The sequence below is a fragment of the Procambarus clarkii genome, unplaced genomic scaffold (genome assembly GCF_040958095.1).
Source record: "Procambarus clarkii isolate CNS0578487 unplaced genomic scaffold, FALCON_Pclarkii_2.0 HiC_scaffold_107, whole genome shotgun sequence".
In the NCBI taxonomy this organism is placed as follows: domain Eukaryota; kingdom Metazoa; phylum Arthropoda; class Malacostraca; order Decapoda; family Cambaridae; genus Procambarus; species Procambarus clarkii.
The window spans coordinates 360,308-387,654 of record NW_027189140.1 but is presented as its reverse complement, the minus strand read 5'-3'; the positions used below and the strand labels follow the sequence as shown (position 1 = coordinate 387,654).

At 49.6% G+C, this 27,347-nt stretch overlaps 1 protein-coding gene across 1 annotated transcript in view; it reads right to left on the bottom strand.

Annotated features, from left to right (window-relative positions):
* The window catches only part of LOC138360316 (origin recognition complex subunit 3-like), a 59,531-nt gene that overhangs the window by 17,700 nt on the left and 14,484 nt on the right, over positions 1-27,347 (bottom strand). Inside the window, exons 3-5 of the mRNA XM_069320235.1 lie at positions 18,874-19,139; positions 18,587-18,725; positions 4,544-5,053 (exon numbers count right to left, since the gene is read on the bottom strand). Of these exons, the coding sequence (XP_069176336.1) occupies positions 4,562-5,053; positions 18,587-18,725; positions 18,874-19,139 (897 nt within the window). The 3' untranslated portion in view covers positions 4,544-4,561. The remainder of the gene's footprint in view (positions 1-4,543; positions 5,054-18,586; positions 18,726-18,873; positions 19,140-27,347) is intronic.

Sequence of the window (27,347 nt, the reverse complement as noted above, 5' to 3'; positions counted from 1 at the left end):
CGCCTACCCGAGCCCTCGCTCTACGTGTTCACGGACACATCGTCTCTCGGCTGGGGCTTTGTGACCAGTGCTCACTGTGCCGGCCAGGGTCGGTGGGGTCCGTTCTTCCATCGGGCCCACAGCACTGTGCAGGAGTTCGCGGCGGTGTGGTTTGCTCTTTGGAGGATTCGAGTTGCCCGAGGGTCAGCGATCCAGCTCCATTTGGACTGCTTCCCAGTGGTTCATTGTCTGAACTGGGGGGGGGGGGTTTCGATGTGGTCCTTGGCTCTTTGGAGGTGGTCGCTTCGGGTGACTCGTCTGCTGAGTTCTCGGGGTTTGGCTCTCCTGGCAATTCACTTGCGGGATGTGTCCAACGTCTTGGCCGACGGCCTGTCTCGTTTCGTTCCCCTCTCCACGGAATGGATGGTCGATGCCGACTCTTTCCGTTGGCTTTGCCAGACGTTCGGCCGCCCCGAGGTGGACCTCTTCGCGTCGGCGTGGTCGCGGTGCCTTCCCCTGTATGTGGCGCCCTTTCCCGACTTCGAGGCCGTCGGGGTCGACGCCTTTCAGCAGGACTGGTCGAGGTGGGGGTTCCTGTACCTCTTTCTCCCGGTTCAGCTGTTGCTCCAGGTCCTGACTCTCAGAGACTTACCAGGGGAGAGTTGTCCTCTTGGCCCCTTGGTGGCCGGCCCAGCCGTGGTTTCAGGCGCTGCTTGCTCGGTGTCCAGATCCGGAGGTTTTTCTGCGGCTCCGCCTCTTCCAACAGATTGGCCCAATACTTCATGTGGCTGGTTCGATCTTCTCCTCGAGTCTTCACTTATGGTATTTTTTACTCAAGTTTATCATCATCTCTATGGTGATCAGGTGGCTTCCTTATTAGTGTCCCACCTGCGGGCTTTGTCTCGGCGGCAGTATGAAGTTACCTGGCGGTCCTTCCGGTTCTTCTTACGTCTTCGATGTTGTACTTCCCTTTCTGTTAGGTGGTGTTGTCCTTTCTCTCTTGGTTGTTCCAGGACCGTCTTTTTATGCATAACGCTGTCGCCACATATCGGGCGCCGCTGGCGGAGCCGCTTCAGCTTGCTTTCCGTATTGATGTCACATCTGCGCCATTTCGCAAGCTGTCTCGGGCGTTGATTCACCTCTGGCCTGCTCATGCGCCGCCTGAGCCGTCCTGGTCTTTGGACAGGATGCTCTCTTTTCTTTCTTCTTCTCGTTTTGTTGTGGTCCCCTCAGTTCCGGATTGTTTTTCGAAGGCTCTTTTCCTATTGGCATTGGCCTCTGGGGGTTGGGTGGGTGAGCTTCATGCTCTCCTCCGGCACAGAGGTTTCTGCTCCTTCGGTCGGGGTGATCGTTTTGTAAGTCTGCAGCCTTCTCCTTCTTTTCTGGTGAAGAATGAGACTGCTGCGTTCAGGAGGGGCCCTTGGGTTGTGGATGCTTGGTTGGTACGGCCGCAGGTGCATCATGTTCTGTGTCCGGTTGCGGCTCTCCACCGTTATTTGCGCGCCACAGCTTCTGTGTCCGTGGATGCGCTTTGGGTTGATCCAGTTTCCCTTCTTCCCTGTTCGAGGGTGCGGGTCTCCCAGGTCGTCTGCAGGGTTATTAAGGCTAGCCAGTCTGCGGTCTATCCCTGTGCCCATGATGTCCGCAAGTTCGCGGCTCTTGCCACCGCCTTTGGCAATATGTCCTGGGCTGACATTTGGGCACAGGGATTTTGGCGGTCGAACAGGGTCCTGGCTGCTCGTTACCTTGTAAACGTTCTTGGGCCTGGTCGGGCCTGTGTCGCTTTGGGTCGGCGGATGCAGCCAGTTGTCTCGACTTTGGGTTGAGGAGTGAGCAGCAACCGCCTCCCGGGTAAGTCCCTATTCTTTCCTCTGTGGGTAGTTAGCTCTGGGGAGCCGTAGGGACTCCCCCCAGAAAACCAGCGTTGAATGTAATGAAACGGCATTTTCTGGCCGAGTCCCAGAGGCTCCCCGGCATCCCTCCCTCCCTCCGGTCGGCGGTTTCTCGCTTGTTTTTGACATCCAGCCTCAGACCTGGGGTGTGGATCGCCGGCGCGGTAGGTCTGGGGCTCCCCCTTCCCCCTCTCGGGGAGGGGGGCTGCGCAGACAGCTACGCGATGACGAATGACGTCGTACTAGTTTGCTCGTTTTTGTTTGGGGAGTTCTATCCACACATTCGGCTTTTGGTTGCAATTTTCACCAGAATAGGAGTTTGTTTTGGGACACCTACCTTTCTGGGTGCCTAACCCGGTCGATGGCAGACATAGAATGCTTCCAATTACACGGGGGGTTTCTATAGGCCATTGCTCCCGTTGTCTCTCTAGAGGGGGCCAGGTTCTGGCTCGTGGTCCTCGGTAGGCCCATAAGAACTCCATACACATGACTTATGCCAAAGTCTGACATTAGCAAATCAGCCTAGTAAGCTTCGGGGAGCCTCCGGGACTCGGCCAGAAAATGACGTTTCATTACATTCAACGCTGGTTTTTTGGTCAAAATGTGCCGCATATTTCAAATGCCCTATTGACGATTTTTTTTACAGTAAACTACTGTATACTGAAAAACTATATTCTAATTTGATGAAAATGAAGATCATATGCTATTTTGAGATAATAATAACATTAAATGAACAATTGGTGATAGTTCATATTTTTTATTCTGAATTGAAAATCTGAAGTTTCCAATATTCAATTTTAAAATTAATTTTGATTCTCTTGTTTTTCAAGTTATGCTGTGATCATTTAGACAAAGTTGGAACATTTGCCTATTTGATTATGCAAAAAAAATTGGAAAGTGTTTGTGCAAGTTTTAAAAACTTATGTTAAATTATTTTTTGTCAAATCATATATGTATGTATTGCGCGGTCTAAGGGTTAAGGTAATACGCTCATCACATGAAAATTGTCTACAGAACTGATGTTATCATCATGATAATTTGCATTTTGTGTCTGTTTGAATACTGATGTTGCCATTAAGCTTCAATAGCTTAATGGCACCTCCAAACAGTCATCACCCAATAATAACTGGATACATAAGAATACCATTTATAGATCTGCTAACTAATGAGAAAAGTAGCTGTTACCCGACTGCCACCTGCTGGCAGTAAAGTCACCACTACTAGGTTTGAGAGCCAGTGCGTCTTCACATAAATCTCGAGACACCGAAGAATGCTTTGGAAATCCGAGACCAACAGGGTGGGAATGGAAGTAATCAAGGAGCCACTCAGAATGGAAAATTTCCCTCCTGATAATGACAAAATTCTTGCTCAAGATAATCAGAGAACTGCTGCAGGACATAGCACTCATTAGAAAAGCCAAAGTAAAGTATTACCCATGGGTAAAGTCAAGAAACACACACAAGGGAAAATGTTAAATTCAAATAGGCACCAAGGGTACACCCGACAACCAGGCACCCATCCCCCAGAGGTCCAGACTAGAAACCTGAAAAAACAGGAAATACACCTGAGTAGCCTAGAAAGACCTCCGGGAGGACTCAACTGGAGTACCCAGCTAGGGAATCAAGGTAAAAACATCTGGAGGAATCCCCAACAGGAGGCCAGAAATGCATCATGAAGAGGAACTGGGAACCTCACATGGACATCCGGGGTATCTAACTGTGGAAAACATAATACTCACTCCAGAACCTAGAACACACCCTCAAGACACTGCAATAAAATACCCAACCAGGATCAAGACCGGCCCCCACCCCCACTATCAAAATAGAGGAAGGTCTGGGGTTGTGGCACAGACCTGAAGCACTAAATAGGTTGATATCAGAAGAGGAAACACTGTTCTATAAAATAACAGCAGAATGGGCACTATACATACAATACCATGGACATCTTGACTACAAAATTGCAGTGTTTGGTGCGCACTAAAATTCCTGATACTCTGGTACAGTTTTCCCGACACTAGGGCACGGTTTTTTCCCAGCCCTCGGGTGCTGTTTCCTCTGACACTTGGGTGCGGGTTTTCCCGACACTCGGGTGTGGTTTCCCCAACACTCGGGTGCAGTTTCCCCAACACTCGGGTGTGGTTTCCCCCCGACACTCGGGTGCAGTTTCCCCCCGGCACTCGGGTGCGGTGTCCCCTGACATCCGAAAAAATGTGAAACTTGACTGAAAACCCAGTCCTGGCCTGCCAACTGCAAAAGGGACAACAGTTAGAAAGTGAGTGAGATGACTTACATCAGGGCAGCCAAAGGTGATTATGGTGGTGGGGCCTCATGGTGCTCAGGGTATGGTGCCAGGCTGACCAACTGGTAACCAGCAAGAGCACCAATAATACTAAGTTAAAGTTCCCAAGGGCCTCAAGTTGTTTATGAAGTGACCTCTGTCAGTCATTCTGGACTGGAATGAGTATTATCCCATAACTCCCTACAAGCTATAATAACCTTGATGAGACCATTTATAAACTTTCCTGTGGCATCAGTGTCAATATCTTATCCTGCCTGACTGTAGCAGACTCCTGTTAAAGGACACAGGACCTTACTTTAGGGAGGGTTACAAATCTGGAAGCTCAGGAAAGGTCTCTCATGCAGTCAATACTTACTGGCATACAGTATACATACCTACAGATAAGGATGAGGTCATCTATTTGCAGGAAGAATATTTGCAGGAAAACTTTCCACATCCTCTAAAATAACTACAAGAGGTGGACGAAGGCCTCTCTTTGGCGGAGACGGTTCATTGCCTAATTTCATCTTCTTTGCAGGAGATTTCTTAGGTTTAGACGGAGATTCCATAGTTCTGCAAGTAGATTCCATAATTTTGCATGGAACTGCCACGGTCTTGCGAGGCGATGCGATAGTCTTGTTTGAGGATACCAATATCTTGCGTGGGGATGCCATAGTCTTGCGTGGGGATGCTACAGTCTTGCGTGGCGATGCCATAGACTTGCGTGGCGATGCCATAGACTTGCGTGGCGATGCCATAGACTTGCGTGGCGATGCCATAGACTTGCGTGGCGATGCCATAGCTTTGCATGACGTTACATCCTTGCAAGTATATCCTGCTACTTTTTGTGGGGATCCTCTTAACTTAGAAGGAAGATCATCTTGCAATGCTGTACTTGTAAGCTCCTGGAAATTGTTGTAAAGTAAGAAGCTATTAAATAAGTGTCCTAATTTTTAAGTGTACCGAAATGCATATTAATCTAATTGCTCTTCAAATACTATGGTTCTATTGTTAAACAGTGGCATCACTTTTATCTAAAATGCTTGGGACCAACAGCCCTCTTCTGCGGCAACCCGTTCTCGCAAATTTAATAAGTCAATATTGACTTATTAAATATGTGCATAGGTGACATACTTAACATAATAGATACCCTTAAAAAGATTCATAGAAAACACCGACCTTACCTAACCTTGTTAGTATCTTAAGATAAGCATCTTATTGCTTCGTAATTACAATTATTACCTAACCTATAATAGGTATAGGTTATGTTTAGTATTATGTTTAGTGTATCACCTATGCACGTAGTTAATAAGTCAATATTGACTTTACGAATTTGCGAGAACGGGTTGTCTGCGGATATTTCTGTGGTTCTTGGAACACAACCCCTCCCCCCACCCCTTGTATGACTGGAAGATTATATTGATGGAAAGAATGCACTCCAATAAACACAGTACAGTAAATCAAATAAATAAAAGTAAAATAAAATATATGTAGACTACAACTAATATAATAAAAAAGAAGTCTGACTGTTTTACATAGACCTACATGACAATAATTATTGGCTTCTGAAAAAACAATATCGAAGCAACAGACAAGTTCAATAAACATAAGCAAATTTGGGAGCAGAAGATGTAATAGACAAAAGAGTGTAAGGTTAGTCACTATCCATTTGACTCGACACAAAGCTATATTTCTGGCCCCTAATATCAACAATAAATAAAAATGGGCTGGGAGAGGGGATTGGGGGTAACAGAAGACTAGCTGTCTGATACTTTCTTAAAAAGAAAATAAAGCAAACTGACTATTACGAGCTATCCCTGCTTCCACAGATGCTTTCCCCAGTGAATTCTGAACCTCTTCCTCATCTTTTCCATGATGTGTTCTCAAAACTGAATCCATAATTTTGGGAAATGTCAAAGTCTGATGATCTAACACATCTCAATTACACACTATCCACTCTGCTACAAGTTCACTATGAACAACCTTACCCATTCCATCTGTGTAACAGTTTTCAACCTAAAATATTGCTTTATTTTTCTCTTATACATTTTACAATATCAATCACCACTCAGCTGACTTGATGGTGATCATTTAAGTGTACTTAAACACTTTAGCATTTTGATGACCAAAACACAGCGTTGAAAGTAATGAAGTCTCAATCCCGCAAGCTGAAGCGGCTCTGCCACCAGTGCACGATACGAGGCGAGAATATTCAACGTAAGATGCCAATCAAGAAAAAACAAGAAAGGAAAACAGAACAACTGAAACAAACATTGAAGAGGAACGACAAAGGGAGAGGAAATGGAGAAAAGAACACAAGGAGACTTCATACTGTCGCCAAGAGGAAGACCGAAGGTGGGCACCAACAAACCAGCCACCTGATCACCACTATCCACCACACCATGTTGGATAACAAGAACTTTTCACACTAGAGATGCTATACTGATGATGATACTTTTCAAAATGCTTGTGCTCTCTAGAGTGGAGTACTGCTGCACAGTATATAGAGTGGAGTACTATTTCTCCAGCCCCTTTCAAAGCTGGAGAAATTGCTGACCTGGAGAGCGTGCAGAGATCCTTTACTGCTAGAATCCACTCAGTAAAACATCTAAACTATTGGGACCGACTAAAGAGCCTAAATCTGTACTCCCTTGAGCGCAGGCGGGAGAGATACATAATAATTTACATGTGGAAAATATTAGAGGGGCTGGTCCCAAACCTGCACACAGAAATAACATCACATGAGACCAGAAGACGTGGCAGGATGTGCAGGATATCCCCGTTGAAAAAAAGAGGTGCAACAGGTACTCTGAGAGAGAACTATCAACATCAGAGGCCCGAGACTGTTAAACACACTTCCGCTACACATAAGGGGCATAACTGGCAAACCCCTCACAGTGTTCAAGAGAGAACTGGATAAGCACCTCCAAAAGATACCTGATCAACCAGGCTGTGACTCATACATCAGGCTGCGATCAGCCGCGTCCAACAGCCTGGTTGATCAGTCCAGCAACCAGGAGGCCTGGTCGACGACCAGGCCGCGGGGACGCTAAGCCCCAGAAGCACCTCAAGGTAAGGTAACCATAAAAATGGCGATAAACATGTATCACACACTCCAAACATGAAGACTGGAGAAGGCAGAATCAACAAGGTACTCCACAGGAGCCCTCTAAAAAAGGCAGAGCCTCAGGTAAACAGCCGGGTTTGGACACCGAACAAGCAGTGCCTGAAAACAAGGCTGAGCTGGTCACCAAGAAGCCAGAAATCCATTCCCCTGTTGGATTCCAATTTTGCCAGGACTCGGAGCAAGAGCTGGACCGGGAGAAAGAAGTATAGAAAGCCCCACCTTAACCAATCGCGCACCACACCGTGCCACCGCGTGGTGGCATGGTGACCGCACCTCAGTTTACCAGTGCCTCCCGCCTAGTGACAATTGTGCCTGAATTATTCAAAAAGAATTTCAAAGCTTTTCGGATTTTGGGGTATTTAAACATAAAAGTTATTATTATATATCTTGCCATGGGTCCCAAGAAAGCCTGTGGTAAGGTTCAAGCCAAGAAAACACGTGCGAATGACCATAGAGGAAAAACAAGAGAGACCATTCGTAAACCCTTAAATGGTACATGGGTTGTTGAACTAGCTAGGAAGTACAATAAATCTATGTCAACGATATGCACTGTAATTGCTAAGAAAAAGGACATTATGAATGCTAAAGTGGCAAAAGGCATATCAACAATCATGAAACAAAGAGCACAAACACTTGAGAATGTTGAAAAGTTATTAATTCACCCAGAGCAAGCTGTAGTAGGCCGTTGTGTTAACCTTTTTAATGACAATGTGATGTCTCACTTCAGACAAGTGTTACAAAGTAGGGAAAAACAAGTGTCACTAGACAGGTTTTTAGTGAGAAAAACAAGCAGTGAGCCACAAGCAGGTCCTAGTGGTATGCAGAAAAAACGTGCCAGAGAGTGTTCCCCAGAGAAGTCATCACTGCTTGATGTTATAATGGAAGGGTAGAAGGGTACCCATGGCCCCTCCTCAGGCTCCCCCCAACCCTGGGAACCAACCATAATACCCATGGGGCGGAGCCCGATAGGTTCGGGCTCTGGGTTCCTGGTAGGCCAACAGAACTCCTAAGACTGAAGTAACTGTGTAGGGGACGTTCGCTATCTCAGTGACTGTAGCATTAGAGAGCCACAAAGGCGCTCTCCAAGAAATAATATACATTTTATTCTAAAAAAAACCAGCGTTGAATGTAATGAAACGCCATTTTCTGGGTGAGTCCCGGAGGCTCCCCGGAGCTATTCCAGGCTGATATGCTAATGTCAGACTTTGGCATCAAGTCATGTGTATGGAGTTCTTAGGCCTACCAGGGACCACGGCCAGAACCGGGCCCCCTCAGAGAGGCAAGGGGAGCAATGGCCTATAGAAGCCCCCGTGTAGTTGGAAGCATTCTATGTCTGCCATCGACCGGAACAGGCACCCAGAAAGGTAAGCGCCCCAAAACAAACCCCTATTCTGGTTAAAATTGCTACCTAAAACCGAACTAGTGGATAGAACTCCCCAACCGAAAACAAGCAAACTAGTGTGACGTCACACACTGCCACGCCGCTGTCTGCGCAGCTCCCCCCTCCCTGGGAGGGGGAAGGGGGAGCCCCAGACCCCCCGCGCCGGCTACCCACACCTCAGTTCTTGAGGCTGGATGTCAAAAACGCGAAAAACCGCCGACCGGAGGGAGGGAGGGATGCCGGGGAGCCTCCGGGACTCACCCAGAAAATGGCGTTTCATTACATTCAACGCTGGTTTTCTGGGGGGAGCCCCGACGGCTCCCCGGAGCTAACTACCCACAGACAGAAAAAGAGGGACTTACCCGGGAGGCGGTCGTCGCTCACCCCTCAACTCGAAGCCGAGACAACTGGCTGCAACCGCCGACCCAAAGCAACACAGGCCCGACGAGGCCTAGGGACATTCACAAGGTAACGAGCAGCCAGGACCCTGTTCGGACCGCCAAAATCCCCGCGCCCGAATATCAGACCAAGACATATTCCCAAAGACGGCAGCAAGAGCCGCGAACTTACGAACGTCATGGGCACGGGGATAGACCGCAGGCTGGCATGGACCTAATAACCCTGCGGACGACCTGAGAGACCCGAACCCGCGAACAGGGAAGAAGGGAAACCGGATCAACCCACAGCGCGTCCCCGGACACAGAAGCTGTGGCGCGCAAATAACGGCGAAGCGCCGCAACCGGACACAAAACATGATGCACCCCCGGCCTGACCAACCAAGCATCAACCACCCATGGACCCCTCCGGAACGCAGCAGTCTCATTCTTTCGCCAGAAAAGAAGGAGATGGCTGCAAACGAACAAAACTATCACCACGACCAAAAGAGCAGAAACCCCTGCGCCGGAGGAGAGCATGAAGCTCCCCTACCCGACCCCCAGAGGCCAAAGCCAACAAGAAAAGTGCCTTGGAAAAACAATCCTGGACCGAAGGGGCCACAACGAAACGAGGAGATGAAAGGAAAGCGAGCACTCTGTCCAAAGACCAGGACGGCTCAGGTGACGCATGAGCAGGCCGGAGGTGAAACAATGCACGAGACAGCTTGCGAAACGGCGCAGACGTAACATCGATACCGAAAGCAAGCTGAAGCAGCTCCGCCAGCGCCGCACGATACGAAGCGACAGTGTTAGGCATAAGATGACTGTCCTGAAACAACCACGAGAGGAAGGACAAGACCACCCGAACAGACAAGGAGCTAACACGACGAAGACGCCAAAAGAAACGGAAGGACCGCCAGGAAACTTCATACTGCCGCCGAGAAGAAGCCCTCAGGTGGGACACCAACAAGGAGGCCACCTGATCACCATAGAGATGATGATAGACTCGAAGTCAAAAAAACCATACGCGAATACTCGAGGAGAAGATCGAACCAGCTAGCATGACGTACCGGCCCGATCTGCTGAAAGAGGCGGAGCCGCGGGAAAACCCTCGGGTTCGGACACCGAGCAACCAGCGCCTGAAACCAAGGCTGGGCCGGCCACCAAGGGGCCAGAAGGACAACTCTCCCCCGGTAAGTCTCTAAGCGAGTCAGGACCTGGAGCAACAGCCGAACCGGGGGAAAGAGGTACAGGAACCCCCACCTAGACCAGTCTAGCCGAAAGGCATCGACCCCGACGGCCTCGCAATCGGGGAAGGGCGCCGCATAAACGGGAAGACGCCGCGACCACGCCGACGCGAAGAGGTCCACCTTCGGGGCGCCCGAACATCTGGCAAAGCCAACGGAAGGACTCGTCGTCGACCGTCCACTCCGTGGAGAGGGGAACGAAGCGAGACAGGGCGTCGGCCAAGACGTTGGACACGCCCCGTACGTGAACCGCCAGGAGAGCCAAACCCCGAGAACTCAGCAGACGAGTCACCCGAAGCGACCAACCCCAAAGAGACAAGGACCGCATCGAACCCCCTCGGTTCAGGCAATGAACCACCGGAGAGCAGTCCGAATGGAGCCGAATCGTCGATCCGCGGGCCACCCGAATCCTCCCCAGAGCAAACCACACCTGCCGCGAACTCCCGCACCGTACTGTGAGCTCGACGGAAGGACGGATCCCAACGCCCCTGGCCGGCCTGGTGAGCACTGGTCACAAAACCCCAGCCGAGAGACGACGCATCCGTGTACACATCGAGCGAGGGCTCGGGTAGGCGCCAAGGCACTGAACCCCGAAAAACCCGAAGAGGAAGCCGGTGAACGCAGCAACCGACGCAAGTCCCCCGGGGGTCGAACTCTGCGATCGCGAGAGAGGCGGAAGGGGGAACCCCGAAGGAACCAGAACAGCCGTCGAAGCCAAACCCGACCCGGCGGGTAGACCACCATCGCGAAGTTCAGGCTCCCGCACAGCCCCTCGAGCAACCGCCGGGTGACCCAAGGGCCCTCCAGAAACAGACGAAGGCGGGACCGCAGCCGCAGGAGAGACTCCGGAGGGAGAGACAAGGAGGCGGTCCGAGAGTCCCACACGAGACCCAGCCAAGTCCGAACCTGAGAGGGAACCAGATGGGACTTCCTCCAGTTCACCAAGAACCCGAACCCGGCGAGCTGGGAAAGAACCAAATCCCTGGCTAGCAAGCAAGCTGACTGGCTGGGAGCCCAAACCAGCCAGTCGTCGAGGTAGGCCAACACCCGAACACCTAGGAGACGCAAACGAGCCACCACAACCCGTGTAAGGCGTGTGAACACGCGAGGTGCCAGGTTCAACCCGAACGGGAGACAACGAAAGCGGTAACTCAGACGCCCCACTACAAAACCGAGCCAGTCCCTGAACCGCGGATGAATCGGGACATGCCAATAAGCGTCCCGGAGGTCCAGGGACACCATCCAAGCTCCCGGCTCCAAGAGGAGCCGAACCTGAGACAGCGTAGTCATCCGAAAGGAGGGGCAATGAACCCAGGGGTTCAGACGGGACAAGTCCAGAATGAACCGCAGGTCCGTGCAGTCCCGTTTCGGAACCGGAAACAGACGGGAAACCCATCTGAGGGACGACGTCGTTTCGACGACGCCCAAGCGTACCCACTCCAAGACGACTCGACAGAGCGCAGGGGAAGAAGCCTGCCCTGCCAGCCCCGACCCTCCAAAGGGGGGAGGGGCCACCCAACGCCACCGCAGGCCGCGAGACACGACCCGAAAGGCCCACGAATCGTGGGACCAGGCGCGAGGCGAACAGCGCAAGCCGCCCCCCCATCGCCCCGTCAAGGGGGCAAACCGCGAAAGGGCCGGCGACCCTTACGAGACCCAGAACCCCGCACAGCGCGAACACCGCGCCGACCAGACGAGGGAGGGTCCGCAGGAGGAGCCAACCCCAAACCTGACACCAGAGGCCTACCACGACGAGAGGAACCCCGAGCCCTAGCACGACCTTTCCGGGAAGACCCACCCCGGGACCCCCGGAAAACCTAACAAGTCCGACATCGGACGACAAGCCGCCGACGCAGCCTGAATAAACTGCGCCACGGCCGACTCCCCAAACAGGAGAGGACAAAAAGGTGAAGAACGCCTAAGAGCCAGAGCCCAAGCAGATTCCACGGAGGAACCCAGCACCGCCTGCCGACACGCGAGACGGGAAGCATAGAACAGGGAAACCGAATCCCGCAAAATCGGCGTGAACAGCTTCAACAAGGCAGCCGACGAACGCGCAGCCGAGGACAAGGTGCCGGACCCCGGGACGGACCCAAGCGTCCCCACATCCTCCACGAGCCAATCCGAAGACAGCTCCAGGAGGGAAAAGAACAGCAAGGCCGAACACAAAAGGCCCCGAGGCGCGCAAGTCCTCCGCCACGAGCGCCGCCGAAAGGGAGGGAACCTGCACATGGAGCTGAATAACGCCCACATCGCGGGGAAGGGCAGGGGCAAACAAGCACTCATTCAGGTACTCAAGATTCACCCCCCAGGAAAACCTGAAGCACCGTGGAAGCTTCCCGCCACTCCAGCGTGCGGGAACGACAGAAGGAATGCCAGGAATCCAGACCAAACAAGGGGCAGTCTGCTAGCCAGGACGACATCCGGAACCTCGTAACGGAGCCAGAAAGGGAACGAAGTCCCAAACCTGAACGTGGACGGATCCATTTCCGAGGCATAATCCGGGTCACGCAGGAGGTAAGCTGCAAAGGCCGCTCGCACCACACCAGGTTGGATGCGATAAGCCGAAAACCTCCGGAAGGACGGAACCGACATACCCGGGGGAACACGGAACCGTACCCGGGAAGGGGCCGACTACCAAATCCAACTCGTACGCAGAGGGGGGAAAGAAAACCCCACTCCTTGTAACAATAAGCCCCGCTCAGTGGGAAGAAAAACCCAGGCGGGGTCCAGCGGGGCCCAAGGCCCCCAAGTCAGCCCCTCCCCAGCCTCGAGGTCCGTCACCACAGGACCCGAGGCCGAGTCCTCTCCCCAAGCTCCGACCCCACAAGACAAGGACGGAGCAGGCGGAAAAGCTGGAGGAAGGGGGGCCCACTGGTCAGACCCTGAAGCTTCGGCCGGGAGACAAGACTCGAATGCCTCTGCCGCCCCCCCGGAAGGGGCAACCCCCGAAGCTGCCCGAGTCTCGAGATCAAGTAACCCCTGCTCCGACCCCGAAACCCTCAGACGCTTCGGGGCCGGAAGCAGGGACGGGGGACCAGAACGAACAGAAGGGGAAGGACGAGGAGGTGCGGACTGAACCAGGATCGAAGCGACCCCCACCCCCAAGTCCGGGTCTCGAAAAGCAAAGCGGGGCAGCCCCGGGGCATCCGGGGAAGCAACCAACCGAGCGCGTTGCAACAGACGAAACCTAGACTGCAACGCACGTGCCGCCCGTACCCGAATAGAATCATCAAAGGATTGGGTAAATTGAGTCACAAGCAAGCAGCAACACTCACAGGACTCAGGGTCGAAAGTATCACCGACCCAACAGGCAGCGTGGCAGAGGCAAAAACAATGAGGGTCACCCTGAGACAAGGGGACCGAGCAACCCTCAAACTCGCACACAGGAGAAACAGCTTTTGTCAGCACAGATGGAGGAAGTTACACAGGGAATAGAACAGTGCAAGAAAGATATGCAACTCACTTATGCACAAGTGGCCAAGGAGAAGGAAAAAATAGAAGAAGCAGTAAAGGAAGTCAAACACTGCAGCAACCAAGATAAAACAAACATTAGGCTAGAAGTGAGGAAAGAATTGGCATCTAACCCGAAGTTGGTGCAAAACACAGTTGATCGGAGTAAGTCCCTGATCATTTTTGGCTGCAAAGAAAAGGCGATAACATCTAGGTCAGAAAGAGCTGTAGAAGAAGCTAAAGTAGTAGATAAAATTGTTGGCCTCGTGGAAGGTCTTACAAACAGAGAGAATGTGTGCGACTACAGGAGAATAGGCAGGTACGTAAAAGGGAAAGATCGACCTTTGAGGATCACCCTAAACGGTGCCAAACAGATGGAAGAAGTACTAAGGAATGCTAGAAAATTGCAAAGGGATGAGGATGGGAAAGGGTGGTCGTTAAGACGAGATCTTTCAAAAGAAGATAGAGAGAAGCTGAAACTGAACCTCGCCGAGGCAAAACATTTAAATGAGAGCAGGAATGAAGAAGAAATAAATTCTTTTTTCTACAAAGTGATAGGGGTAGGCAAACCAGTAAAGTGGTACATAAAGGCAAACCAACAAAATCAATAGAGAGAGGGGGAGTGAAGAATAAGGAGAGGGGGAACAAGTTCCTGAAGATTGCATACACCAACATAGATGGAGTGAGATCGAAGATACTGGAGTTAAGTGATGTAATACAGCTGCAGACACCAGACATTGTTGCACTCACGGAGACAAAACTTGAAGATGTAATTTTAAATGAGGTCATATTCCCAAGGGGCTACTCAATTTGGAGACGGGACAGAAAAATTAGGAAAGGCGGTGGCGTTGCTGTGCTGGTAAAAGAACACCTAAAGGTGAAGGAAATAATGACTGCCAATCCACAAGAAGTTGACATAATAGCACTAGAGATCTGCTATGAGGATGATAAACTAATGATGATAAATGCATATAGTCCACCGCCAAGCAGCACATGGTCAAAGGAGGAGCTAGATAGTAAACGTGAAGGTCTTATAACAATAATGAGAGAGATTATAGCGAGAGCGGATAACGATAGATCACGACTGTTGATAGTCGGTGACTTCAACTTGAAATCCATAGACTGGGAAGCATATGAAGCTAAAACAGAAGATTTTTGGACCTGTAAATTTGTAGACCTCATCCTGGAAACATTCTTGTATCAACATGTTAAACAAGCTACGAGGATGAGGGAAGGGGACGTTCCCTCCATGCTAGATTTGATATTTACCAGGAAGGAGGAAGAGATATTTGACATTCAGTACCTTCCTCCCTTGGGTAAAAGTGACCATGTCTTTTTGGGAATAAAGTATGCAATGCGTTATAAGCTGGAAGAAAATAAGGAGGTTGAAGCAGTTGAAAAACCAGACTTCAGGAGAGGACATTATGGTGACCTTAGAAATTTTTTTAGTGAGTATAATTGGACAGACTTGATGCTAGGCAAGGAAGTGAATGAGATGTATGGCAAGTTTTGTGAAATATATGATAAAGGCACAAAAAAATTTATACCAAAACAGAGATGCAGAACTAGGAAACAGGATTGGTTCAATAGAAATTGCGAGAGGGCTAGAGACCGAAAGACACAAAAATGGAATCAATACAGGAAGAGGCCGAACCCCCAAACATACCAGCGATACAAAGATGCGAGAAACAACTACACGGCAGTGAGGAGAGAGGCAGAAAGAAATTTTGAAAAAGGGATTGCGGACAAATGTAAAACAGAACCAGGTCTATTCTATAAATTCATAAACAACAAATTGCAGGTAAAGGATAATATTCAGAGGTTGAAAATGGGAAATAGATTCACGGAAGATGAAAAGGAAATGTGTGAAACACTTAAATGAAAAGTTCCAAAGTGTGTTTGTACAAAATGAAATCTTTAGGGAACCAGATACAATAAGAATTCCAGAGAAACATAGAACACATAGAGGTGTCTAGAGACGAAGTGGAAAAAATGCTCAAGGAGCTCGGTAAGAACAAAGCAGCTGGCCCAGATGGCGTTTCACCATGGGTTCTGAGAGAATGTGCATCTGAGCTCAGCATTCCACTTCACCTGATCTTTCAGGCATCCCTGTGTACAGGAATCGTAGCAGACGGGTGGAAACAGGCTAACATAGTTCCAATCTACAAAAGTGGCAGCAGGGAAGACCCCCTCAATTATAGACCTGTATCATTGACAAGTATAATAGTGAAAGTATTGGAAAAACTAATCAAAACTAAATGGGTAGAACACCTAGAGAGAAATGATATAATATCAGACAGACAGTATGGTTTTCGATCTGGAAGATCCTGTGTATCGAATTTACTCAGTTTCTATGATCGAGCCACAGAGATATTACAGGAAAGAGATGGTTGGGTTGACTGCATCTATCTGGACCTAAAAAAGGCTTTCGACAGAGTTCCACATAAGAGGTTGTTCTGGAAACTGGAAAATATTGGAGGGGTGACAGGTAAGCTTCTATCATGGATGAAAAATTTTCTGACTGATAGAAAAATGAGGGCAGTAATCAGAGGCAATGTATCAGAATGGAGAAATGTCACAAGTGGAGTACCACAGGGTTCAGTTCTTGCACCAGTGATGTTTATTGTGTACATAAATGATCTACCAGTTGGTATACAGAATTATATGAACATGTTTGCTGATGATGCTAAGATAATAGGAAGGATAAGAAATTTAGATGACTGTCATGCCCTTCAAGAAGACCTGGACAAAATAAGTATATGGAGCACCACTTGGCAAATGGAATTTAATGTTAATAAATGTCATGTTATGGAATGTGGAATAGGAGAACATAGACCCCACACAACCTATATATTATGTGAGAAATCTTTAAAGAATTCTGATAAAGAAAGAGATCTAGGAGTGGTTCTAGATAGAAAACTATCACCTGAGGACCACATAAAGAATATTGTGCAAGGAGCCTATGCTATGCTTTCTAACTTCAGAATTGCATTTAAATACATGGATGGCGATATACTAAAGAAATTGTTCATGACTTTTGTTAGGCCAAAGCTAGAATATGCAGCTGTTGTGTGGTGCCCATATCTTAAGAAGCACATCAACAAACTGGAAAAGGTGCAAAGACATGCTACTAAGTGGCTCCCAGAACTGAAGGGCAAGAGCTACGAGGAGAGGTTAGAAGCATTAAATATGCCAAAACTAGAAGACAGAAGAAAAAGAGGTGATATGATCACTACATACAAAATAGTTACAGGAATTGATAAAATCGACAGGGAAGACTTCCTGAGACCTGGAATTTCAAGAACAAGAGGTCATAGATTTAAACTAGCTAAACACAGATGCCGAAGAAATATAAGAAAATTCACCTTCGCAAATAGAGTGGTAGACGGTTGGAACAAGTTAAGTGAGAAGGTGGTGGAGGCCAAGACCGTCAGTAGTTTCAAAGCGTTATATGACAAAGAGTGCTGGGAAGACGGGACACCACGAGCGTAGCTCTCATCCTGTAACTACACTTAGGTAATTACACTTAGGTAATTACTCACAGGACTCAGGGTCGAAAGTATCACCGACCCAACAGGCAGCGTGGCAGAGGCAAAAACAATGAGGGTCACCCTGAGACAAGGGGACCGAGCAACCCTCAAACTCGCACACAGCGAGTGGGGACTCCGGGGTCACATCCATCGGACCCACGTGCCCCCTAGGGGATTCCCAGGGTCCTGAGCGTTTACTTTAAGAGGACTCGCGCTCAGGTAGTCCCAGGCAGGGTGCCGCAAACCGGCGCCCAAAACTACCAAGCAAACTTCTAAAGCTGAACCCCAGGGACGTGTACACTCACGGGGACCTAGCAGGGGGCGCCACCGAGGAGAACAGTGGAAGGGCAAACAAACTGAATAAAATGACAGAACCCCCCACCAGGCAAAAACAAAAAGAAAAACAAAACCCCGCAAGAGGACAGCGAACCCCAAGGAACAGAGCCGGCCGCGATGTCGGGAAATACAAGCTGAGCAGCACCCTGCGCCCCTACCAGTGCAAACTGCCTCTTACCTGCCGGTAACAAGGGAGAACAGAACACCCAAGAGCCCAACAGGCGGCCGAAAAACCGAAAGGTAAAACGGACCAGCAGAGGCAGACCCCGAGGAGCCTGTGGAAGGTGGCCCCAAGCCCCAAGGGCAGTACTTACAGGGCACCTAGGGAAGGCAGCCCTAGGCGCATGCAGCCCGAGTACTGAAGATAACTCCTGGCTCGTCGCACCCACAAAACTAACACCACACGCAAAGCACAGTGCAGTAGCGACACCGGAGCCAGAGCACACGACCATCGCCTATAGCATCAGCCTCAAGAACTGAGGTGTGGGTAGCCGGCGCGGGGGGTCTGGGGCTCCCCCTTCCCCCTCCCAGGGAGGGGGGAGCTGCGCAGACAGCGGCGCGGCAGTGTGTGACGTCACACTAGTTTGCTTGTTTTCGGTTGGGGAGTTCTATCCACTAGTTCGGTTTTAGGTAGCAATTTTAACCAGAATAGGGGTTTGTTTTGGGGCGCTTACCTTTCTGGGTGCCTGTTCCGGTCGATGGCAGACATAGAATGCTTCCAACTACACGGGGGCTTCTATAGGCCATTGCTCCCCTTGCCTCTCTGAGGGGGTCCCGGTTCTGGCCGTGGTCCCCGGTAGGCCTAAGAACTCCATACACATGACTGATGCCAAAGTCTGACATTAGCATATCAGCCTGGGATAGCTCCGGGGAGCCGACAGGGCTCCCCCCAGAAAACTACGAAGATGCCCAATACAGTATATACGAATATTGGGAATTGTACAAAAGAAAATTACTTAACAAGATGAGTAGTAATAACTATTATCTTACCTGATACCATGAAGTTAATACAGCCATATTAACCTGAGTCCTCTTAATGGATGGTACTTTCATCATTTCATCTTCAAAATCAAGATCTACCAAGTCATTCTGACCCATCAGCTGTGTGATCATCTTATGAATGGCACCTCTGTAATAGCCAAAACATGTCTTCACTTTCCCCGAGTTAAATAAATTAAGCTTAAGCGATAGCGATTTATAACAACTCATAACTTAATTACTCTTTTAGTGTCTCACAAACTGAAAGACCTACACGAACAGAAATGGACCATCCTCACCTAAGAGTGGTGCATTCTCTACTTCGAAGCTGTGCAATGTGTGGTGTAACCCCTTCAACCAGAAGGCCAACTAAACTGCTAAACACTGCATCGTGGTCTGGCATGTTTACACCCGTTACTAAGCATGCTGTAGGTATATCTCTCTGGCCTTCCACTGATTTACCACCTCTAGTCGAAGCATTTATGGTGCAACTCTCCTCGCCAGAATTTCTAACATATTTCACCAAGTCTTCAAATACTTTGGCATGAATACTGCTTTGTAAATCCTGAAATTAGTGGTAAAAGATTCATTATGTTATTAAATCAATGAAAAAGCAAATAAAAAGAGAAAACTGTTTAAATATACCCTGATGACAGTTATTTGTGTAGCTGCAGGGAATATAAAAGGAATAAAACCCGTGTTGAATGTAATGAAACACCATTTTCTGGGTGAGCCCCGGAGGCTCCCTGGAGCTAATCGGGCTAATGTATGTTATATTAGATCGGGACATTAGCTAAGGAGTTCAGACCTACCAGGGACCAGCGCCAGAACCTGGCCCCTTCAGAGAGGTTTCAGGGAACAATGGCCCTGGAAAACCCCTTTGTGGTTGGGGTTTTCCTTATCTGCCATCGACCGGGGTTAGGCACCCAGAAAGGTAGGCATAACAAAACAAACCCCACATGGTAAAAAACTAAAACAAAAAACCGAACAGAGAGGTAGAAACTCCCTACAATCCCAAGGAAACAAGCAAACATCACACTTTACTGCCGCGCCGATCGTCCGCACAACCCTCTCCGTCCCCAGAGGGGGAGGGGGGAGCCCCGGACCTCACCGCGCCATTGCCTAGCATCAGTTCGGAAGCTAAGCTTCAACCAACTCGAAAAAAATGCCAACCAGTGGGAGGGAGGGTTGCCAGGAAACCTCCGGGGCTTACCCAGAAAATGGCGTTTCATTACATTCAACGCTGGTTTTCTGTGGGAAGCCCCTACGGCTCCCTGGAGCTTCATACCCAAAGAGAAGGAAAAGAAAGGGCTGACCCGGGAGGCGGCCGCCACAAACTCCGCAACGCGAAGCCGAGACAACAGGCTGCAACCTGCAACCCAAGGCAACAAGAACACACAGGAGTAGACACGCGCATACAGAACGAGCGGCCAAGAACCTATGTGACCCTCAAATCCTTGCGCCCGAAATGAGCCCTAGACGTCACCAACAATGCAGCGAAAGCTGCAAACGTCCGAACAGCACGGGCGCAAGGCTAGACCGCAGGCTGGAAGACTCAAAAACTCTGCGGACGACATGGAAGACCCGAGCTATGAAACAGGGAATGAGGGGAACTGGATCAACCCAAAGCGCATCCCCAGACACGGTACGCAGGTAACGGCAAAAAAGCGCAACCGGACAACACAGGAGGCACCCCCGGCCGAACCAATCAAGCATCAATAACCCAAGGACCCCTCTGGAAAGCAACCGTCTCGACCGTCGCCAGAAGGACAGAGAAAGGCTGCAAACGTACAAACCTACCACCAGTACCAAAGAGCAGAAACCTGAACCAAAGGGGCTACCACAAATTGAGGAGAAGATAAGAGCCTGATCAAGGTCCCTGATCAAGGACCAGGACAGCTCAGGCGACACATGAGCAGGCCGGAGGTGAAACAAAACACGAGAAAGCGTACAGAACGGGGCAGATGTGACATCCACCCCGAACGCAAGCCGGAGTGGCTCCGCCAGCGCCGCACAAAACGAGGCGACAATAAAAAACATCAAATAACTGAAGTCCTGAAAACTCAAGAAAGGACAAGACAACCCGATGCGAAAGAGAAGACAACCTACGAAGAGCAAGAAAAAGGTGCATAGAAACACCAGGAATATCATACTGTCGCCGAGACGAAGCTTGCAGGAGGGACACCATCAACAAAGCCACCTGATCACCACAGAGATGTTGATACCCGTGTCAAAATAACAGATGCGAAGAGCCGAGGAGAAGGCCGAACTAGTCACGTACAGAACCGGTCTGACCTGCTGAAAGAGGCGGAGCCGTGGGAAAACGCCCCGGGTTCAGACACCTATCAAGCAGCGTCTGAAAATAAAGCTGGCCCGGCCACCAAGGGACCATGAGGACTACTCTCTTGGAAATGGGCTCCAACCGAGCCAGAACCCGAAGCAACAGCTGGACCGGGAGCAGAGGAACAGGTACCCCCACCTCGACCAGTCCTGCCGAAAGCAAACACCGTAAACGCCTCGCAGGTGGGTAAGGACGCAACATAGAATGGGCGACGCCTAGACGACGCCGACTCGAAGACGTCCATGGCCAGGAGTCCATACGTCCAGCAGAGCCAACGAAACAAGTCGGCGACGACTGGCCAATCTGCGAACAGAGGAATGAACCGAGACAGGCTGTCCGCTAGGACGTAGGACACACCCCGGACATGAACCTCACGGTTAGCCAAACCCCGAGAATACAGCAAACGAGCCACTCAAAGGGACCAACCCCAAAGGTCAAACACCTAAGAGAAACCCTGTGGTTCCGGCAAAGAACCGTCAGAGAACAGTCTGAATGGAGCTGAATGGTAGAGGACCGAGTGACCCGAACCCTCCGAAGCGCAAACCAGACAGCCACGAACTCCCAAAGCTCAAACCAGACAGCCACAAACTCCCGAAACGTGCTGTGAGCCCGACGGAGAGACAGACCCCACCATCCCCGGCCGACCTGGTGAGCACTGGTCACAAAGCCCCAGCCGAGAGATGACCCGTCCGTAAACACATCGAGCGAAGGCTCGGAAAGGTGCCAAGGCACGGAACCCCGAAAACCCCAAAGAGGAAGCTGGTGATGCAGCACCACCTGGTTGATACCTGGTTGATGGGGTTCTGGGAGTTCTTCTACTCCCCAGGCCCGGCCCGAGGCCAGGCTCGACTTGTGAGAGTTTGGTCCACCAGGCTGTTGTTTGGAGCGGCCCGCAGGGCCACGTACCCACCACAGCCCGGGTGATCCGGAACTTCACTTAGAAAACCGTCCAGTTTTCTCTTGAAGATGTCCAACACAAGATCCCGGAGGAACGAACCCAACGATTGCAAGAGAGGCGGAAGGGAAGTCTCCGAAGGAACCAAACAGACGCCGAAACAAACCCGACCCTGCGGGCAGACCAGCACGTCGAAGTTCAGACTCCCGCACAACTGCTCGAGCAACTGCCGAGCAACCCAGGACCCCCTCATGAACAGCCGAATGCGGGACCACAGCCGCAGCAACGCTTCTGTTGGGAGAGACAAAAAAGTGGTCAAAGAATCCGAAACAAGACCCAGCCAGGTCCAAACCCGGGACGGAAACAGATGGAACGACCTGCAGATCAAAAGGAATCCGAACTTGGCAATCTGGAAAGAACCACACCTTTGGCGAGCAGACAAGCGGACTGACTGGGAGCCCACACCAGCCAGTCGTCGAGGTAGGCCAGAAACCGAATCCCGAGCAGAAGCAGACAGGTCACCAAGATCCGGTAAAGATGTGTAAATACACTAAGTGCCAATTACAAACTAGGGAAGGCAACAAAAGCGGCAAACCTGAAGCCCCACCATCAACTGTGCCAGTCCCGGAACCCTGGAGAGGAATGTGCCAAGAAGTGACCCGGAGGTCCAGGGGCACAATCCAGGCACCCGGCCCCCAATAGAAGCCGGACCGGAAACAACAGTTTTCCGAAGAGGGCAAAAGAATCCAGGGTGCAGGCTGCATAAGTCCAGAAGAACCGCAAGGCCCGTGTCTGCACTAGAACAGGCGGGAACCTCGGACGGATGGGGCGGAACGACCATGTCCAAACGCACCCACACCAAGATGACATGACGAAGTGCAGGGGAACAAGCCCACACTGCCAGCCCCGAACCCCCCAAAGGGGGAGAAGCCGTCCGATGCCACCAGAGGCTGGAGGAGAACCACAAGCGAGAGCTAACAAAGCAAGCTGCACCCCCAGCGCCCCATCAACAGCAAAGTGAATGGAACCCCTTCCAAAAGAAAATGTATATATATAAATACACACATACATACATGTACATATATATATATATATATATATATATATATACACACACACATATACATAAATACCTACACACACAAAATGTATAAAAACATATATACATACATGTAAATAAAATTTAAAATAAATTAAAGAAAAGAAAAAGACAAGCCGCCGACTGGTGGGCAGAGAGCACCACACTGGCCAGTTGAAGAAGGCACCAAGAAGCCCACCTCGACAACAAAAACCCAAAGCCCCGGAACAACCACAACACGTGCCAAGACCCAAAAAGGTCAGCCTGCAAGCCAGGAAGACCTCGGAACCCCAGAAGGCAGAACCTGGTCACAAACAAGGTAACAAAGCCCCCTGAACCCACAAAGGGTCCCCAAGAGGAAGATACCTCCAGAACGAAACCAAAGAACCCAAGGGAACCTGGAATCGAACCCGGGGGAGCCCAAACTATCACATTTGCCAGCGGAATTGCACCACTGAGGGGCAAAGCACAGCACCCAGGGAAACTGCCAAAACAGACCGAAAACCGAGGGACAAGGTGTGGGAACAAGGGTAAACAGACAAGGATACTGAGCCCAAACCCTAGGGCCCAAACCCAGAACAGACAGATAATGGAAAAACTGGCGTAAAAACCAACACCCAACTGTTCCCAGAGGAAAAGAAGACGGGCAGAACACCCCAGAAAAACAAAGAAATGGCAACAGGAGGATAAAATCCCTAACAGGAGGTGAAAACTTAACCAAAACGCCAGCTCGCACACCCAGGCAACTGTAAACAAACGGCAGCGCCGCCCGTGGCCAAGCGGAGAGTTATTCACAGAAAAGAAAATGGCCACCAAAACAAAGGAGCTGTGACTGACGCAACAGACCCAAAAACACGCCAGCAAATGTGGGAAGGAAGCAGACTAGAGGGACGAAAAACCCCGCCCAGACGCAGAAAACCCAGGCCGCTAAAACTGCAAGCGGACATCCCCCACAGCCCCAGGAACCCACAACAGAGGCCCCGGGGCAGAGCCGTCCTCCACACCCCTCTGCCCTAAAAGAAAAGGAAAAGTCCACAGGAAATGCAGCAAAGATGGGCAGCTGGTAAGACCCAAAAGCCTTGGCAGGAGGAACAGGCTCGAAAACCTCCGTCCCCAACCCGAACAGGGCAGCCCCAGAAGCCGCCCAAGTCTCGGAACCAACTAAACCCCGCCCCGACCCCGAAACCCGCAGATGGTCAGGAGCCGGGAACAGGGAGGGAAAGGGGCAAACAGCACCTAAACAAAACAGGGAGGCCCCCGGGCATCTGAGTGGAAAACCAACCTAGCGCATTGCAGCAACCTAAACCGAGCTTGCAACGCGGATGCCGCCTGTACTTTGAACAGTAAGGACATCAGGAGAGTACTGGAGAACAAGCAGAGAACACAACTGGCAAGACTCCGGGTCAAGGTGTCAGTGACGAAACAGGCAGCACGAAGGTAAAAGTGGCGACCATCACCCTGAGACAAGGGCACAGCAACCAACGAACCCGCACAAGACGGGATGGAACCCGGAAGACACATCCAATGGTCCACGGAGCCCCAACAGGGTTTTCCAGGGCACGTAGGCTGACTGCTACGGGAAGCCCGGGCAAGGTGTTGCTAACCAGTTAAACACCCAAGCTAACAAGAGGGGATGTAACACTGAAAACCCCTGCGACGTGTACAATCACAGGGGCCTAGCAGAGGGCCGCCAAACACTACCAGTGGAACTATAGCCACACTAGGCAGACCCCCACCAGGAATATTAAAAGAAAAACATAAGAAAAACCCCACAAAAGTACACCATTCCCAAAGGCAACAGGAACTAGTCGCCATGTAGGTGGTAGGCCGTGCAACACCCTGATGCCCTAACCAGCACAATACCAGTCCCTACCCAAGGCCAAACAAGGGCCCCAAGCTCCAGCTGGCCCCAAGGGTGAGGCAAATGCCGAGCAGCAAGAACCTCTACAGGAATGGTTCCCGAATGCCCCAGGTAAGATAACCCTGTCACACAGGGGCAGTACTCACAGGGCACTTAGGGAAGAAAGCCCCTAAGCGTATGCAGCCCTGGTACTGATAAGGAACACCTGGCCACCGCACAATACAGAAAACACAGCAGTGAACGCCACGAAAGCAAACACCGCCTAGGAAACTGAGGCCAGAGAAGGATCTGTCCCAGTTGACATTAGCTTACGAACTGGTGCTAGGTAGCCGGCGCGGTGAGGTCCGGAAACCCCACCCTCCCCCTCTCGGGGTGGGGAGGGGTGCGCAGACAAGCAGCGCAGCAGTAAAGTGTGATGTTTGGTTGTTTGCTTGTTTCCTTGGGATTGTAGGGAGTTTCTACCTCTCTGTCCAGTTTTCTGTTTTAGTTTCTTACCATGTGGGGTTTGTTTTGTTATGCCTACCTTTCTGGGTGCCTAACCCCGGTCGATGGCAGATAAGGAGAACCCCCAACCACAAGGGGGTTTTCCAGGGCCATTGCTCCCTGAAACCTCTCTGAAGGGACCAGGTTCTGGTGCTGGTCCCTGGTAGGTCTGAACTCCATAGCCAATATTCCTGTCTAATATAACATACATTAGTCCGATAAGCTCCAGGGAGCTATAGGGGCTCCCCGCAGAAAAGGAACCAGTACCCTGTACTGTATTTGGAAGTGGTGAATGTTATAAAGAAAGTTTGATTTGATAGGCATCTAAGAGATAAAGTTGATCACTAATACTCTCACTTTAGCAATACCAATGCACATATTCAAAAATAAAATTGCCATGAGGACAGAATAAAGTAGAATGAAGTTAGGATTATAAGAGCAAGCCTTAGTCTTAGTAAATAACTGGGCCATGGAATAAGTATGTCATTCAGTGAATCAAGAATTGGAATTGATGATGAACGAAATGCAGGGCAGAGCTCAAGATGTATGCGTAAGAAATTAAAAACTGAAAGGGTCAAGTAGTCTAATTGTACAGTATTTGTTGTGTGTGATGAAAGATGTGAAAATTAATTTTGAGGTAGGTATAGTAAATGTGTTTGATACAAATACCAAGAATTTATAGAATAATTGTGAAAGGAAATGTGAAAAGCAGGAATGAGCTATAAGACTAATGTGTGACTTTGCTTAAACGAATCAAGGTCAACTGAGTACCTTGATGAACTAATGAACAAACTGTGGGTGAACCAGAATATGGTGTACTGAATGCGCATCTTCATATTTTATATTTCCACTCTATAAAACATCTAAATTATTGGGACCAATAACAATTTTTAAATCTGTATTCTCTAGAGCACAGGGAAGAGAGATACATACAATAATTTACAACCATAAAATATTATAGGGACTGGTTCCAAATCTGCACATGGAAATACAGTGGTACCTCGAATAACGAATTTAATCCGTTCTGTGTTCGTCATGTGAAACGGACGCCATACAAAACAAATGTCCCCATGTAACCACTGAGATGCACTGTGTTTATTGTGAAATTCCCCCAGTGTGCATGACATCAAGTGTTCCCAAAAAATCATTTTTCTTTGTAAAATGATAAATTACCTTCTCTGAACATGTCTATGTAAAAATAATTACCAAATTCCACTTACTTTGGCTGTGAGGACGTGGACAAGGTGCGCTGTGACGTCATCAGGGGCTGGTCGCCCGTGTGTGAAGCTCCCAGACACGGTCGCGCAGGCCATTCAAGCACCACGTGTTGCCACAAATATATTTTCAAATATTCTTTCTATGTATTTCCAATACAGTTTTATTTGTTTCTTTTATCGTATATGATGCATATTTGTGACCTTTACAATATGTATACAGTAGAATGTTCATAATGTTCCATGGAACTGTGATACATGTGTCAGTAATGTGTCCACAATAAATGTTTGCCACAATATTACGTGGTAAAAATTCACTAAAATTACAATATGTACAATTTCCATACTATTTACACAGTAACACACTGTATTACACACTCAGTACTTTGGAGGTGCGTAATAGTCAACGAAGTAGTCCATGGTACACAGCGCGACTTTGCTCTCGTTGCACCAGCTACAGATAGATTTTCGCTTCCTGTTTCATCGTTCTGTGTGCTTGCAAATAACACACTCGCGTGCACCCTTGGCTTTAGTACTTGTAGGTGGTATGTAGCCATGCTTGTAAAGTATAAGGTAGTATTGAAACGATTGTAGGAAAAGCTCATATTGTAAGGTAGTCTTGAAAAGATTGCTTTATAAGGTCCCACACAGGAAGAGATTCAGCTAGCCTCAAAGAGTGTCCGTCAGTCAGGAAGAGATTCAGGTATTCTTGAAAATATCTATGGAAAACACCACCATGGAAGCCGCTAACACTGTTCATCTATACTACTTGTATCAGATGCATCATCACTGAACGCAGAAAATGATTCATCTATGTATCATCTATATAAATTGGAGATGGCAAGGGTGGGGCTCAGAGCTACAACTGGATACGCTCGCTGTATCATCCTCATGGGTGCTG